The 17,302-nt window shown below is 50.1% G+C and overlaps 2 protein-coding genes across 28 annotated transcripts in view; both read left to right on the forward strand.

Annotated features, from left to right (window-relative positions):
• Positions 1 to 3,787, forward strand: part of OSR1 (odd-skipped related transcription factor 1) — a 363,752-nt gene extending 359,965 nt beyond the window's left edge. The window contains 4 exon segments of the mRNA XM_077844037.1: positions 1,378 to 2,077; positions 2,854 to 2,965; positions 2,967 to 3,002; positions 3,004 to 3,787. Coding sequence (XP_077700163.1) covers positions 1,410 to 2,077; positions 2,854 to 2,965; positions 2,967 to 3,002; positions 3,004 to 3,171 — 984 coding nt within the window. The 5' untranslated portion in view covers positions 1,378 to 1,409 and the 3' untranslated portion in view covers positions 3,172 to 3,787.
• Positions 3,788 to 5,245: 1,458 nt separating this feature from the next.
• Positions 5,246 to 17,302, forward strand: part of LOC144281191 (uncharacterized) — a 388,757-nt gene continuing 376,700 nt past the window's right edge. For 2 of the 27 annotated variants that reach the window (XR_013349696.1, XR_013349679.1), the window contains exons 1-2: positions 5,463 to 8,169; positions 10,665 to 10,805. Coding sequence is in view for 3 of the 27 variants with exons in the window: in XM_077844038.1 (XP_077700164.1) it covers positions 8,010 to 8,169 (160 nt within the window). In the remaining 24 variants the exon portion in view is untranslated. Of the gene's footprint in view, positions 8,170 to 10,664; positions 10,806 to 17,302 lie in introns of all 27 variants that reach the window. The other 25 variants (XR_013349697.1, XR_013349684.1, XR_013349675.1 and 22 more) reach the window with 22 other exon arrangements.

Raw genomic sequence — 17,302 nt, forward strand, 5'->3', positions numbered from 1 at the left:
GGGCAAGCTAGGCTAGGGAAGCTGTCAGCGTTCAGCACCTGAGCCTCCCAAGGCCCCCGTGAACTCTCTACTTTCCTTCTCCCATCTTGCCTCCACGGGACAGACTGATCTTCAATTTGGCTTCAATTAGGACAGTCTGGGAGGCTCGGAGATGAAAGTTCTCTCTGCAGAGCCCAGATCTGTCCATGGAGGCTGGTGACCCTGACCAAGCAGACCAGGAGATGCCAGTCTGCCGGTCACTTCAGCTTCCTGGCCTTGCATTTGGAGGGGCAGAGATTAAAGCAGCTGAGGGGCCAGCTTCAGTGCTTTGCCCAAGGGCATGCCCACCTGCCCAGGTGTCACTGCAGGCGTAAACATCCAGAGAGCCCCAAGACACTGCTCTCTTTTCAATGGGGCAGGGAAGACACTGAAGCCCCCTTGTATGTGACTGCTGATGTCTGAATGAGGAAAGGAATGTGGTGTCAATGCCTTCGCTGAAAAGAAGGGGATCCCCAGGGGCTAAGGTGAGGAGTCAATCCAAAAGCAGCCGCGGAGAGGGTGGTGTCAACAGGGCTCCCCAACAGTGAGGCAGAAAAGCAAATTTGACATCGAAGTTGAGAGTTTTGAGGAGAAAGATGACATGGCTTCTGGAAGCCAAATTGAAGATCAGCTAGTAGAGCCTAATGCACGGGAGACGGGAGATACGCAGATGTGTGTGTGTGTGTGTGTGTGTGTGTGTTTGTACTGTGCTGTCTCTCTGTGAGGCCCTTCCTGAGTTCCACACGATCCCCCGTGTGTGTATGTGTGTGCTCACGCACATGCGCCCCTATGGACACATTCGGGCCAGTTCCTGCATTTTGTTTAGGACTACGACACGGATCATCTCAGTTTATCTTTGTACCTTGTTGCCAACTCTGCTTCAGAACGTGCGAATCTGTGTTTATCTGCCGTTGCGCATTTCTGTGTTTGTTTATCTGCGCGTGAACGTATAAGTGTAATTCCAAGTTCCTGCTCTCTTTGCAGGAGTGCAATTCCGTGTCGACTCGGGCTGGCGTGGATGTGAATTTCCACACACCCGTTTCCCGGTGCTCCTGCCTTTCTCAGCACTCTGTACCCTGGAGGCCCTCACTTAAGTTGTTGAGTTGCACAGGATTTGGTTTCCTGCTGGTCTCTGTGGCAAGTTGTGTGTCTCTGCCAAGGCCATTCGGAGGGAGCCCTTGCATCAGAGAGGGTTCCATCTTCTCTGTGAGGGCAGTGGGTTCCCTCAGTGGGGTCTTAGACTTCCAGCATCTGTCACGGGGGAGGCAGAGGGTGTGGCTGGGCTGGAATTCAGAAGGAAGGGCGACCTACCCTGAACTTCTCTTTTTCTCTTCCCTCTCTTTCCTTTTTTCTTTGCAGATTGAGATTGAGAACACAGGGCAACTACCACAATGGGCAGCAAAACCTTGCCTGCGCCAGTGCCCATTCATCCATCCCTGCAGCTCACCAACTACTCCTTCCTCCAGGCAGTGAACGGCCTGCCCACGGTGCCCTCGGACCACCTGCCCAACCTGTATGGATTCAGTGCCCTGCACGCGGTGCATCTGCACCAGTGGACGCTAGGCTACCCTGCCGTGCACCTGCCACGCTCCTCTTTCTCCAAAATGCCGGGCGCTGTGTCCAGCCTGGTGGACACACGCTTCCAACTGCCTGCCTTTCCCTGGTTTCCTCACGTAATCCAGCCGAAGCCCGAGATCACTGTTGGAGGCAGCGGCCCCTCCTCGCTCAAGACCAAGCCACGCTTTGATTTTGCCAACCTGGCTTTGGCTGCCACGCAAGAAGATCCATCTAAGCTTGGCCGGGGGGAGGGTCCCGGTTCCCCCGCTGGTGGGCTGGGTGCCCTCCTGGATGTAACCAAGCTGTCCCCAGAAAAGAAGCCCACGAGGGGACGCCTGCCTTCCAAGACCAAGAAGGAATTTGTCTGCAAGTTCTGTGGCCGTCACTTCACTAAGTCCTACAATCTCCTTATCCATGAGCGGACGCACACCGATGAGCGGCCCTACACCTGTGACATCTGCCACAAAGCCTTCCGGAGGCAAGACCACCTACGGGACCACAGGTACTGTGGGTGGCTCCCAGAGCAGCTGTCTATCTGTCTCTGTCCTCACCATCCTCCTCCCTAATGAGGTGGTTCCTGAGCCCTGCTGTGGCTCCAAGCGTCAGTTTCTGGGAATTCTCTAACATAGCAAAGGAAGCCATACAAGGCTCAGGGATAGGCTCTTGGAGCGTGGTTGGAGAAAGGATGGGAAGCCTAAGTCAGGTCTCCGTGAACTCCAGACAGGCAGGCACAGCTTCCTCACCCCTTCTTCCATCTGCAGTGCTGTCCAATACAAGTTTCTGCCTTGATGGCCAAGTGGGACCTGTTTCACATGTGACCACCGAGCACTTGAAATGCACAACTAGTGTGACTGCGAGATTAACTTTTTAGTTTTACTTAGTTTTAATTTTAATGACTACATGCGGCTAGCTAGGCTGACAGCCTGGGCAGCACAGCTCCAGCAAATCGTCTACCCCTCCCCCTAGGTTCCCTCATTCACCTTTATTGTTAACCCAGGCCTTATAAGGAAACTCTGCTTGTCCCTCCTGGGGAAGGCAGGGACCAGCCAAAGCTGGACCTGTTGAGGCATCCAATGGATCAGACGTTGCCTTTGGGTTTCCTTCACGTCCCTACTCTATTCACAAACTTCTCATTTTGCCCACTCCACATGCGGTGCCCCCCACCTCCCCCCTTCCTTTGGAGGGCAAGTGCCTCACTGCAGCAGGAGAGGATCTTGGGTAACTGTTTACAACATTACCTCATTTTGCAAAGATCAATTTCTCTGTTTTTGCTTTCAGATATATTCACTCCAAAGAGAAGCCTTTCAAGTGTCAAGAGTGTGGGAAAGGTTTCTGCCAGTCCAGGACTCTCGCTGTCCACAAGACGCTACACTCACAGGTGAAGGAGCTCAAAACCTCCAAGATCAAATGCTAAAGAGAGCCTCCGGGTGGGTCACCAGGACCCTGGGTCACGCTGCCCCCTCCTCCAGAGGGACCAGAAGCCGAAGGCGACTCTGGCGGGCAGCGGGAGGGGTGCCCGGGACCTTCCCCAATCCCAAACTTGTCCCTTGGGTCCCGGGCGCACGCGGAACTCGAGAGCCCCGCCCGGAGCCGTGACCCCAGCCGCCCGGGCGGCTCCCCCAGGACGCGGCTAAAGTCTTGGCCAAAAGGCGGTACTCACGTGGCGGAAGGGAAACTGCATTTAAAAAAAGAACGAAAGCTCCGCGGAGCCGCAGCGGCGCCTCTCCCAGAAGTATTACTTTTTCTATTGTTATTTTATACGTTTTCTTTATTATTTTTTTCTTTGACCATATAAGCTTGTAACTCTGCCTGCGGAGAGAGAGGGGAGCGGGAAAGAAGTCCTGCGCGATCGCAGCTTCCACCCCCTCCTCCCGTCCCCATCCCCACCCCCGGGAGCCTGCAAAAGTGTAATCCGTGTATCTGCTTCAGCGGCCCGGCCCGGCCCTGGGAGCGCGGGGCGCGGACGCCCCCTCCCTGCTCCGCGCAGCGCAGCCCGCAGCCGTCGGGGCGGGGGCCTGGGGGCCTCGGGCCCCGGGGCTGGGGGGGGGGGGCGCCTCCGGCTTCCCTGCTCCGCCGCCCAGTCACCACGAGCGAGCAGCCGGCTAGGAGCAGGGCGTTGTATTGCGATTGGCACTTTATGCTGACCATCGGTAACGGACATTTATCACTGGAGTTTTTTAAAAATATGAAATAAACGGTTATTTTACAGGCATTGTAGGTTAGGTATTTTCCCTCCCAAACGCAGGACGCAGGGAGGCTCCTCTACGGGCTCCAACCTGCCCCACTTCCCCGGCCCCGCCTTATTGAGGTGATGGGGTTGAGATCCCTGGGGAAGCGTCCCCTCTCCCAGTGGGGGTCCGCCTCCCGTCCCGGGATTATTTGCTCAGTCCACTCCTCCATTTCGGCCTTAGGTCTCAGCGTCCCCAGGCCTCAACTCCACAGGGCTGGGGGTTTATAAAGAGGCCAAGCCCGCGGCCACTACATCAGCCGTGAGCAATCTCAACGTCTCCGGATGCCGGGGTCGCTTAGGGTCCACTAAGAGGGACAGAGTGTCACCCACCTCTCAACCAAAGGCTTCCGTACCAGCCTCCTGCAGCTGCTCGGGGGAGGGAAGGGGGTGTCCTTCGGGACAAGTACTGACCCCTGGTCCCCAATACCCGGCTGCACCTGCACAATCATCGCCGCCTCCCCAAAGCCCCAAACCTACAACCCTCCCTAGGGTTGTAAGGATCCCCCAGGCACAATTCTTTGGCTGGGGCGCGTCCCCTGCCCGGGGCACGGCTCCACGCCCGCGAAGATTCCCTACAGTTTGTAAAGCCTTGCGAGGAATGGCGGGGGCGGGCGCCCTGGGAGGCCCGGGAAGTTTAGGAGGGGAAATCTGAGTCGGCCCTCCACAAGTTGAACCTTCCCCGGGGCGTCTCGTTTTCCCACAATTAGAGGCCGGGCCGCGGGGCTCTCCGGCTTGGGGCGGGGCGGGGCTGCCCGGCTCCCGAGCCCCGACCGCAGGGCGGCGCAGGCGGTGGCGCCCGCGGCCTTTCCCAGGCGGAGCGCGCAGCCCCTCGGGCTCGTGTGCCCGGCCGGCCGCGGACACCCGGGGGCCGGCAGGGCCCTGCGACCTGAGCGAGCCAGCTCGGGCCGTAGGAGCCGAACGGCTCCAGCTCGGGCCGCACCATCCCCACCGCCCCAGGGCGGCCCTCCCCGCCCAGCGCGGGGCTCGCAGCTGCGAGGTTGCGGAGCCCAACTCGCCCCAGTGGCCTCGGCGGGGCCTCCGCCTTCGGAGCCACGCTGCCCCCTGCTGGACAGGCCTGGAGGGGCGGCCCGGGACCGGGGCACCTCACGGTGGCCGCCCCACAGCTCCTCGCGATGCGCTCTCTAGACGGACTCTCCGCCGCAGGCCCTGCCCACCCCTCACCGAGATGCCTGGTCGTGCCCTCGAAGCCTTCTCGACCTGTGCCACGGCCCGCGGCGGAGGAGGACGGTCCTCTGCCGGGATATCTCCGGTGGTTGAGCAAGATCACAGCCCTTCTCCCCCCAGCCTCAGGGGGACGCTCCCCAGGAGAGAAACGGAGTCTGGACCCCAGAGAACCGCGATTTCTGGGCTCAGAGAGGGAGGATGGGGGGGAGGGGGTTGGGGGCTTCGAGGGCTTTATCCCCAGCGCAGCGCAGGCCATAGTAAGGTCTTAAGGCTTATGTTAGGGCTCATGGTAGGAGCCACATCAGTTCCTTTAGTAGCTCTCTGAGGTCTGGGGACCTGGCTGTTCTAAAACGACAGTGTCTGGTTACACACAGCCTCTACGGAAAGCTGTGGGCGGCTCCGAGGACCCGAGAGAGCACCTTCCTCAGTTCCTCTGCTCTTTCTAAGGATCTCTTTCCTGCCCCTGCACCCCGCCCTCCATCCCCCCATCGCAGGTTAGCCACCTCCCATTCCCCCGGGACACCTAGGGCCTCTGCAGTTAGCTTCATTCCAAGGACCTCATGAAGGCTGTGAAATGCGAGAAGTTCACAGGGGAGGTTTTTCCATTCTGGCCCACCTCATCTCTGGTAACCTGAACCCCGGCCTTGCGTCCTAGGCCCTGGAATTGAGATTTTCAATATCAAGTGTGCATCCTTAGACGATGGATTCCCAGCACACGGTTTGTAGAGAGGCGTTGGGGAGTGGGGCAGGGCACTGACCAAAGACCTCCACTGACTCACAATGTTTCCACCTTGCTTGGCTCTACCAGTGGCTCACGATCATCCCGGTGGACCCAGAAGCCATTTCTCAGCACAGCTCGCCGCATCTATACCCTGACAGTAGTTTCAGAGATTGTGTAGTAACAGCAGAGCAAGTGGAAGGGCGGGCTGGGGCTGCGGGCCCCCAGACACCACACAGGCTACAGTTCCCAGGCAACGCGGTTGGGGTTGGGGGCAGTTTCCAGCTCCTACTCTGTGGGGAGCAAGAAGAGGCAAGGAGAATGCCCAAAACGCTTGGGTGGGTTTTATTACCTGCCCACCCTGCAAGAGGACAACTTGGTACACCCCTCCAAGATCCCATCCCTCTCCCTCCTCTTCCTCCCCCGACCCCAGTCCTCAGACATGAAGCTTCTTTGGTCTCAGGTGCGCAGAGTGACTCAGGTCGGTTTTAGGGAGTGAAGGAAGGGAGAGGAGAGTCCAGCTGGGGCCCTTCCCCACGCAGCCAGCTAGGCCAGCTGTTCCTGTGGGGGGCAAGGGAATGGGGGGGGGCTACTAGGCTGGACCTCTGCTGCATGGGTAAAAGGCACAGGAGACCTTGGAAGCAGCCTGAAGCTTTCTCCGCTCTGGGAGGTCAGTAGCACTCTGGGGAAAGGCTCTCAGGGGCTTCTCCCCAAAGTAAGAGGTAAAGGTTCCACCTCCTCCTTCGGAATGTAGCCAGAGGTCGGGGGTGTAGGATGGGCCGTTTTCCCCTGCAGACCTCTTGGCCACGGGAGTCGGGGCTAACAGGGTCCTGGGTAAGGGAGAAACTCAGTGGACTGGTCTAGGGCTCCCCATACCACCGCAGCTCCAAGACCGCGGAAGCGGTGGTGATAGCACACCCGGCCCCACCCCTGGAATCCCGGGGTCTCCAGCGCCGGCTCGGAGGCATCCCGCCCCACCGCCCACAGCACTAGCACAGCACTGTGTGACGTCACACAGGCCTCCCGCCGAGTCTACAGCCGCATCTCGGTTACTCCGTCCTGTGACGTCACAGACAGGCGGTGACACCACGGCTCCCACATCTCCTGGCCCCGCCCTGCGAATCCTGCCAGAAACGCGCGGAGAATTCGTTCGTTCCCGTACGATAGGGTCCGCACCCCGAAGCGTCGGTGGGCGCCCCGAGAGAGGGAGAGTGCCCGGCAGAGCCCCCGCCAGCAGGCACCTAGCGGTTAGCAACGCTCTCTCCGCGCGCTGGGTTTCGGCGCAGCAGCTGCGGCGGGGGTCTAGCCCCGCCCACGCCGCTCTCCTAGCCCCGCCCACATCGTTCCTCTGGCCCCGCCCATATCGCTTCCCCCCTTAGACCCCCTCCGCCTCCACCACTGCGCATGCTCCGCGCGCAGGCGCAGAAGGAACTCGTCGCGGCGCTCCGGGTCCCGCTGCGCACCTGGGCAGTGGCCGCCGTCTTCGGTGCCCGCTTTCAGGTGTCGGGAGCGCGGAGGGCTGGCCGTGCGGGCGTACCCCGCTGCCGGCGTGTGCGGGCTGCAGCTGGTAACGCCGGAGGGCGGCGCACGGCCGATGCGGGCTGGAGCCCCTGGGAGTCCCGCTGGTGGACCGCGGTCCCTGGGATTCCGCGCGGGGACTGGGCGGGCCGCCCCCGCCCTGCGGGCAGCGCAGCTCGTCCTTTGGAGCAGGGTCTTTGAGACGGAAGCCTTGCCCTCCAGCCCAGCGGAGCTCTCGGGGCACAGGCGTGGTCACCCACCCTGCCCGTTCAGCCCTGCTTCCTGGGCCGCTGCGAGAGCCAGAATGGTGGTTGGGCCCAGTTTGCATAAGTTTCAGATGAAAAATTCACAAGCGACATGAGACAGTAGGGGAGGGGGTTGTCAAACCTCATGTCAGTGGAAGAAGAAGAAGTTGCATTTCCTTTGAGGGAAGGGGCCCGAAGACCCAGTTGTAGCTCTTCCTGCCACTCACAAGCTTTGGGCAAGTGCCTGCCCTTCTCTGAGCCTCGCTTTTCCTTCTACGGTGGAGGTAATAGCCTTCCCACCTACCTCGCTCAGTTGGCGTAGAGGTCAAAGTTATACACGTTTTCTCAATCATCTATTCACCACTCGAACCAACAAGGGGCCCTGATGTGTTGCAGAACAACTTTGGCGTTTACGAAGCACCACGTGAAGGGACTAGAGATGCTTCTCCCAGCATCGTGAAGCAGCCTGCCTCCCAAGCTGCCTTCCTAAGAGAATCTTCTTCTGGTCTTCACTGTCTCAGCACCCAGAGATAATGAAATGGGATGGAGATGGAAGAAGAATGTCACGTGGACTGGTGGTCGTGAACCTTCCTTGAAAACTTGGAAGAGGCCTTCTTTAACTCCACGAAGACAAATGGATAAATCAGTTCACAGATTATTGTTATATTTGGTAGAGAGAGGAAGGCGGGTGATAAAATGTAAGTGCCCTACTTAACCACTCCTCTGTGGCATATGCCTAGGGAGAAAATAACAGCTGGGTGCAGACTGAGGTGTCGGACCCGGCAGGGGAGGGGCCCATGTGTGTGGAAGTGTGACCGAGTAGGTGGCAAGGGGTCTTTCACTTTGCAAACACACCCAATTACAAATCGTCTTTGGATTTGTGCTTTCTTTGATTTGTACTACAGTGTCCATAGCCTAAAGAAAAGGTAGTTGTACAATGTTAAGAAAAGGTAGTTGTACAATGTTGTTTCATGCACAGATCTGCAGGAATGTTCCTCTTACCCAGCCCCTCCAAGCCCCCGGCTATCTGATGCCCCTCTTGGCCAGTGCTAGTTCCAGCTCCAGCAATTAGAAAATAGAAGGACTTTGGAAAGTGGGGTGGATGGATGAGTGGAGTGAATTTTGTTTTTTTTTTCTTTCTAAACATAGAATTGGCTCTTAGCAAGTCAGCCATCTCTGGGGAGGTGTAAGCATAATTAATTTCTTTTCAACCTTTAGTTTCATTGAACTCTTGCTTGTGAGACTCAATAGCAAGGGCAGGAATGGATTGCTTTTTGTCACTGGTGGGAGTGGGTACCACTTGGAGACTGTAGGTAGATGGTGGCATGAGAAACTTTACGGGGGACATGGAATAAAGGTGAAGGAGATGGAGCAGGAAGAGCTAGATTCTTCACCACCCAAAGGACCAGAGAAGGAAAATGAGAGAATCCAGGCCTTGCCTTAAATGATATCTACTTGAGAGGCTGGTTGACTTCTTATTAACCTGGGTCAAGCACTGACTGTTTCTGTGCAGAATTCAGAATATCTTCAGTATCTCACGTAGCTCCTCTTATAGGGCTGTGGTAGGTGAAGAACTAGGGCAGGTGTGGTGCTGTAGGTGTCAGGGATGGTTTCTGTTATGGCCTTGTCCTTAGAAAGACCAGCCAACACTGAAATATTTGAGCAGAGTCACTCCAAAGTGAGTGGAGTGGTTCAGAGAGTTCTTGTTAGCTGTTACAGAGATCTGTGCACCATAGATCTATCTTTTTAAATCTTTTCCATATTTTTAAATTTCTTTTTCTATAAGTTCCTAACTTTAGTGTGTTAAAAACTGCCACCATCATGATAGAATTGTTTTATTTTTTATTTTATTATTTTTTTTGTTTGAAGCTCTAATATATATCACATGTTCAGGTTTGTCTCTCCTTGACAGTCGGCAGTACTCATGGGAGATTCCTCAGTGTGGCATTGGGACCATGGCAGTGATGGGGGCTTTACCACTTTGGGAAAAATGTGAGGCGTTGCTAGGGCTTCTCCAGGCAAGAAACCAGGCAAGCTTTTGCCCCTGGCAAATGATGTTTTCTTTGAACTATCATAAGTATGTATTTAACTGGGCCAGGGAGGATTAGGAGTATTGGGGGAGGGCACTGGGTTTTGGTAGGTTTCCTCAGTTTTCTCCCCCTCCCCCATATTTTAATTTAAACATTTCCAGGCATACAGAACAATAGAAATCTATAGTGAACACTCAGTCATCTACCACCTAAGTTCCACAATTAATATTTTACTATACTTGCTTTATCACATATCCTGCCACCATTCCATCCCTCAAACTTTTTTAAAATGAAAATATATAAACACATAGAAAAACTGAAAGAATAGGACAAAGAACATTCTTGCATCTTCTTCATAAAGTCAACAATTGATCATGTTTTGTTACATTCTTCTCTCTCCCTGAACTATTTGAAAGATAGTTTCAGACTTCATTATATTTCAGCCCCAGATAATCCAGCACACATAGGAATAAGGGTGTTATGCTGTATGACCACAATATTATTGTCAATAATAATTTTGCCTGATGTCATCAAATGTCCCATCTACATTAAAGGGTCTCCCAATTTTCCCAACATCTAAATTTTTAAAAATCAGAACCCGAAGTCTTTCACATTGCATTTGTGTCTTTAGCGTCCTTTGATCTAGAACAGTTCTGATTTTAAGAAAAAAAAAACTCTTAAATTTGAATTAAGTATAGATTTATAAGAAGTTGCAGTGGAGGGAGATTCCACGTACCCTTCACCCATTTTCTCCCATGGTTACACCTTGCTTAATGATAGTACAATATCATAACAAAAATTGATACTGGTACAGTGTATGCATATAGTTTTATGCTATTTCCCCACAAAAATAGGAAGAGGTAGATTGTTCTAACCACCACCATGGTGAAGATCGAGAACTATAAAATCACCACAAAGATCTACTAATATCAGTGATTTAGCAGTTTGAGTGAATGTAGAAACCATACCTCCTGTTGTGGACTGAATGCCCCCATCCCCCAATACCTATGATGATATCCTTATCCCCAGTGTGATGATACTAGGAAATGGGGCTTTGGAGAAGTAATTAGGACCTGAGGGTGGAGCTCCCATCAGTGGTGTTAGTGCCCTTATAAGGGTCTTGAGGGAGCTCGTTTTCTCTTCTTCTTCTTCGTACCATGTAGTGGTGGTGGGGGCACAGCAAGAAGACAGCCATCTACAAACCAGGAGGATGACTTTCACCAGACACTGGATCTGTTGGCACCTTGATCTTGGACTTCCAGGCTCAAGAACTGTGAAAAATAAGTGCCTGTCCTTTTAGGCCGGTGAGTCTATGATATCCTGCTATAGCAGCCTGACCTACGACACCAAATTTTAGGCCCTTTTAGTCTCCCTGTTTATGACAGAATAGTCTTAAATATTTGCTCTACATACACTGACATCCACGTCATACAATGTTAGTTCTTGGCTTTGACCATCAAACATAATTTAGACAACTCAAGAGGAGAGAAAGTCTATTGTATGTAGCTGTGATTTTGCTTTTACAATGGTTTTTTTTCTCCCCTTCTGCATATTTTTAGTTTCCTTCTTTTATCACTTCTTTGCTGAGACTATTTTTCAGTTGTTGCAAGGGTTCATAATTGCTCATTAAAGTATCTTTATGATGGCTGCTTTAAAATTCTTGTAGATAATTCCATCTTCTGTGTGATCTTGATGTGGATGTGCTTTGATTAACTTTTCTCTTTCAAGTTAAGGTTTATCTGGTTCTTGGTCTGACCTGTAACTTCCAGTTGTACCCTTGACATTTTTGGTATTGTGTTATGAGACTCTGGAATCTTAATTACATATATTTTTAAAAATATTTTATTTATTTATTCATGAGAACACACACACACACAGATATATATATATATATATATATATATATATATATATACACACACACACACACACACACACACAGAGAGAGAGAGAGAGAGAGAGAGAGAGGCAGAGACACAGGCAGAGAGAGAGGCAGGCTCCACGCAGGGAGCCGGACGTGGGACTTGATCCTGGGTCTCCAGTGTCACGCCCTGGGCTGAAGGCGGTGCTAAACCTCTGAGCCACTGGGCTGCCCTAATTAAATATGTTTTAGTAAATTTCCCTTGCCTTGCTGTTACATGATGGGAGAAGGGGTGCCACTTCAGTACTACCATGTGAGGGTGAATGTCCAGGTCCCCCAGTTGGCATCCCTTAGCACTCTGGGAATAGAACGGTGCCACTTACCACTTGGAAGAGGTGGGATTTCAGGATTCCCACCAGGCCTCCACTGATACTACCTAGACTAGGAGGGGAGAGGTCCTTTTTGTTGTTTGCACATGGTTTCTTCCAGGGGTAGGGCGGAAGGCCTTGCTACCTCTACGTGATGGTGCAAGTTTGGTTGCCCACTCTGTCAGATACACCTGGGTAAAGCAGGGAGGAGCCCCACTTTGCAGGCAGACAAAGACAGAACCCTGGTGTCCTCCCTCAGTCTTTTCCTGAGTGGTAATCTGTGGCCCTTTGAATATTGTGTTGCATAAGTGAACTCTTATTGGCTTGATGAAACTAGAGACTAAGTGACAAATTTCTCCACAAATTCCCATTTCCTGGGATCACTTCTATTTTTGTCCTAACACGATCCTGGGTTGTCACTCTAATGTATTGTGGTGTTTTTAATTTTGTAATACAAAATTCTCACTTTATGTTTTGACATAAAATGCTCTGGGGTGGTATTTTATTAAAAAGTTACAAAACTTCTGCCTATTTTCAGATGTTGGTATGTAGGGTCCCTGTTGATTAAAAAAAAGAACAATTGATATTTTTAGATTAGCTATAATGTCTGGAATTTTGACCCAGTATAATTGAGTGTTGTATTATTTTGTTTATGAAAAGAAAAAAATCTAATGTATCTAGTGGCTGGGTGCATGGATTTCTTTTTCACCCTTCTCCTGTGTCTGGTGTTCAGGTTATAATTTTTAATATAAATATGTCCATAGATTTTTAGGCTTTGTTAAATTTTTGAGAATGGAGTTTCAGGAATATGTCCAAACTTTCCTAAAATACTAGGTTAGTTTCCTTCATAGTCCAAATTTTCCTAACAGGCTAGGCTCTTTTTTTTTTTTTTTTTCTCTCTAAAATTGTGCCTTACAGATTTCTTAGTATTGCACTGGGCAGGGAGAGGAATCACTATTAAAGCAAAAAACTTATCTTCAGTTAATATTATTTATTGATTAAGACCTATGACTTGTACCTGAGCCCAGGCTAAGTGTGAACATCATGCAAATTGAGAGCAATAGTTTTTACTTTTTCCAAATATATGTTGCATAATGTTTACTTCCATGAGTCAGGGCAACTTAAGTAGATAACCCAGATAGAAGGAACTGGGAAGCAGGAAACCTGTGTCTTGGCACATGTTTCATTGCTGAACTTTGTTGGGTGGCTTTAGCCAAATCCTGTAACCTCTTGGGGCCTCAATTTCCTTAACTGTCAACGAGAATAAAAGTATTCATCTTTTCTGACTTGCACAGTTTTGGTTAGAGAAAAATTAAAGTTGTGCCATAAGTATAAATAATATTGCTAAAGACTATCCACATCTTCTTATTTAGTTTAAAAAAAAAAAAAAGCATCTGTAAACACTCCCAGCTTTTCAGCTTCTTTTGGTGTCAAAAATATCTTTGAGCAAAGTGAATTCAAATAGTGCTCGGGAGAGCCATAAACATTTTTTCAGACTTCATTGACATGGTCGACTATGTCCATTTTTGCCATGAGTGAGAAACCAAATTTGTTTTTCTCTCCTGCACCCTCTGATTCTTTAGTCGTAAGGCTGCTGGTTGCGTCACCCATGCGGCTTCGGGCAGAGGCCTTGCACATGGTTTACAGAACTGTGCAGCAGACATACATGGATCGAAATAGCTCTGATTAGAAAATCAGTCTCACATTTAGGAAATCCGCAGAAGCATGTGCATTCTCTGACTTGTCCCAGAAGCACAATAAAAGTAAACCAACTGGTCTTGAAGTAAGGACAATTACAAAAACACAAATTTTGAAAAAAAAATGAACACAGAGATTTGAATCGTAAATATTTATTTCTAGAGAAACAAGGCACACTCATTTCCAGTTTCAGAGGAAAGCATTCGCGGTAGCGAGACCACACCAACCATACTGGTGTGTTGACATGGGGATTTCTGCATAAGGCCAACTGTAGGAGGCCAGGAGCCCTGCTGCCACCCCCATGGTCGGCAGGATCTCTTCTGTCTTTGAACTGGTTCTTAGATGTGGCAAGGAGCTAACAAAGAATCCCTGTCAACTTCATCTACTGTTTCTAATCTTCAGAATCTGAAATTAGGGAGTGAGCCAAAGTTGGCTAGTACATGGACTTTATCTGTAGATATTAAGGTCATTTTACAATTGGCAGCAGAGCACATTTTTGAATGGCAGAAAAAATGTAAAGCAGTGTTTAGAGTTTTCTTTGTGTGTCTACTATTGGCTTACTTCCCTGTCACGTAAATCACTCTGAGCTGTACAATAGGTATGGGCCAGAAAGATGAGGAACATGACTATCAGTGAGGATCTGTTAGTGTAGCCTGCGGAGGCCAGGCGAAATCCATCCTGACTTTTCCAGCTTGTTGGTTTCATTGTTTTCTACAATGGGTGATTGTCTTCAGCCTGCTTGGCTGGCACCAGGTCCTTTGAGGTTCCCAGAAAATCCGCATGTAAATGTGCAGCCAGAAAGTTGGGCTTAATGTCTGGTGTATTCCTTGGTACACATTCTCCTCTGGCCTGGGAGGCATGCCTCTAAGTGATGAACAGAAATTACCTTAATTGAAAGTACTTCTGTTGGCAGGATGATTTCAGAGCCTACCTCCCTTTGAAAACAAACCCTTACGTGCTCCCCAGGGTTCTGGAATCCCTCATTTTCTCATGAGAACCCTTCCTTCCTTAGCAAGAGGTGATTTTTAGATGCAGACCTAGGAGATAAGCTAGGAGGAGATATTTTATTGAGTCCTTACCATGTGCCAAACGTTGTCTGAGAGATGGTGTCCAAGGATACTATTCTCATTTTCTTACATGAAGAAATGGAGGGTGGAAGTATACATTTGCGCCAGGTGACGCGGTATATCATTGAACTAGCCTTCAATTCTGGGTTCTTCAGACACCAAAATCTATGCACTCATAAGACCCTCTACTACTTCCCAGTACTTGAGGTTTCTGGTTGTCCTGCCCAGAAGGATGAAGACTCCTGGGGAGGGAGAGAGTAGGTAAGAGGGGTAGGCTGAGAAAGCTCTGGGCCTTCCAAGGGGTACTGAGCACAGGCCAAGGAATGATGAAGATGAGGATCTGTGGCCTTCAGCCTCTGCTCCTACTCGATGGGGCAATCTGCCACAGGTCTCATTCAGGATGGAGCTCCTTCTGGGAGAACGGGGAGCAGGAGCATATGTCTGATTCTTGCCTGCATGAGAGCTATTGTCCTCATCTTCCAGGGGGAGAAGGTGTGGCTTGTTTGAGGAGGGCAATGTGGTATGTGAGAGGTTCCTTTGCATTTCTGCTCATTTAACTACAAGCTTATGAACCTGAATAATGTTGAAGCACTCACCACATTGAGGACTTGATGACAGAGTAGACAGTGAAGCCTCAGGTGGGCCTCTGGGTGCTGTCCTGATGGGACATGGCTAAGACATTCAGCTAACCTTCGAGGTCCATCTTGCAGTAGAGGCACTAATGATCAGTGTGGCCAAAATACAGCTGGAGAAGGCAGTAAGAGGAACTTAGGTCCCCCAGACTAGACTCTTCCAGGACATGGCCTCAGACTCTGGCCTCCACAGCCTGGTCCAGGGATGTCTCCTAGGTGCTCGTACAGAAACCTCACTCAGAGCACTTGTAACACTGGGATAATGTCATCTCTTCTAGATTGCAGGCTCCTTGAAGACCTGGGCCAGTTCTGTTTGTCTCAGCACTCCCTATGTCCTTTGTGGTACCTGAGCCCGAGAACATGTTCCTAGTTGAGTGGGAAGCCAAAAAGCCTTGGCTTGATTGATTATGAGGGTGAGGAAAACTTCATAAGGAAAGACGGTAACTAGTTAACTGTTTCTGGAAAGAGTCTCCTTTTGATCATTTGAGAACCATGTGTGTAAAGTGAAGTAGAAGGAGCTGTCTACTGCCTGAGTGATGGGGGCTAGCTGGAAGGGACTATTTCAGGAAAAGGAATAGCGGCTTTGCTCTGGACAAATCCTATATTGCTTTTTCAAATAATAATCTGCTAGTACGAAGACTGTACCTTTGATTTCCATCTTGCCTTGTATTTAAATGAAACACTTAAAATGAAATCCTTGAAAATTTAGAAGGCAAATAAAGTGGTCCTGCTAATTTAATGAATACCAAGCTGTAAATGTAACTTTTATGGAGTGTCAAGCACTCACTGAGGATCCTGCTAACCAGAGGGAAAGGAGGGGGCCGAGGTGTGTGATGACTCATCACATGAGTGAGCATGCAGGGTCTCTGTAGAGAAGTGGGGCTCTGCTATTAAGGAATGATCCAGAAACCTTAGCCCTGTGAATTGTCCCTTCCAATTGCCTTCTTGTCTTTCTCCATGAGACTGGAGAATGGCGTGGCTGTCAGTAAACACTCATCCGCCCTGGGTTGGTGAACGTCTCCCTCTGGTACTCTGTGCCAAGAGGTCCATATTGAAGACAAATCCGATGCCCTCTGTGGTATGCGGCCTATCTACAAAGCTAGTCAGAGTGCAGCAGAGGGAGGGCCAGTCTGTCCTCCGGGGCGTCCTTTCTGTAATCCCCTTGTCACAGCCACCTCCGAACACTGCTCGCCCTGACAGAGGGGCCGTGATGGGCAGCCTGTCAAATAGATTGTGAGTGCATTAGCAGGATTAGCAGAGAAGGCTAATATTGCAGCATTCCCCAAGTTCATTCACAGCGTCTGAGACTGGGCTGTTCAGCTGCTAAACTGGACAGACACAGGCTCCAGAATTAATGTCACATCAGGGACTGGCCCTGAAGTGGTCAGGACAACAGTCCCATACGTTTGACTTGTGTTTATGTATTATTATTTCATAACAGAGCTTAATTTGTAATATAAGGATGCTAAGTATTCTTTTTTTGCATCTGATTGATAAAGTAGCTGAAATACTTCAGTAGCCCCTCGAAACCAGATGCTTTGTTCTTGGCAGTTGTCGAAGTATTGCTAATTTTATTTCTGCTTGTTAAAGTAATATACGCTGATTTTGGGAAAAAATGGGTCAGAAAAGTATAAGGGAGAAATTTAGAATACTCAATTCTTTGACCAGATTTTACCTCTCATGCCATTCTGATATACTTTTGTGTAGTCTTTCTTCCATGCATATCAAGTAAAATTGTGAATATATTGTATACTTGGTTTTGATTCCTTTTTAAAAACTAAGTATTATATCTTAAACATTTGCCAGTTTTCTTGCACCTTTAATGAAAACACCTATTAATACTTTGTGTGAATGTATTTGCATTAGTTTTTTTATTGGTGTGTAACAAATCACCACAAAGTCGGCACTTTCAAACAATAGCCATATATTATAATGCTCACAGTTCTATAGGGTGGGAGTCTGGCATGGCCTGGTTGGGGTCTCTGCTCACATCTCAGAAGGCCAAAAGCAAAGTGTCAGCTGGGTAAGGTTCTCTGAAGGCTCTGGGAAAAATTGCTTCCAAGCTCATTCTTGTGGGCAGAATTTAGTTCCTCAAGGTCGTATGGTTGAGGTCCTCTCATCCTTGCTGGTTGTTGGCTACGGAGTACTCTTAGCAGCTGGAGGCCACCGGTCTTC

The sequence above is a fragment of the Canis aureus genome, chromosome 12, assembly GCF_053574225.1.
Source record: "Canis aureus isolate CA01 chromosome 12, VMU_Caureus_v.1.0, whole genome shotgun sequence".
In the NCBI taxonomy this organism is placed as follows: domain Eukaryota; kingdom Metazoa; phylum Chordata; class Mammalia; order Carnivora; family Canidae; genus Canis; species Canis aureus.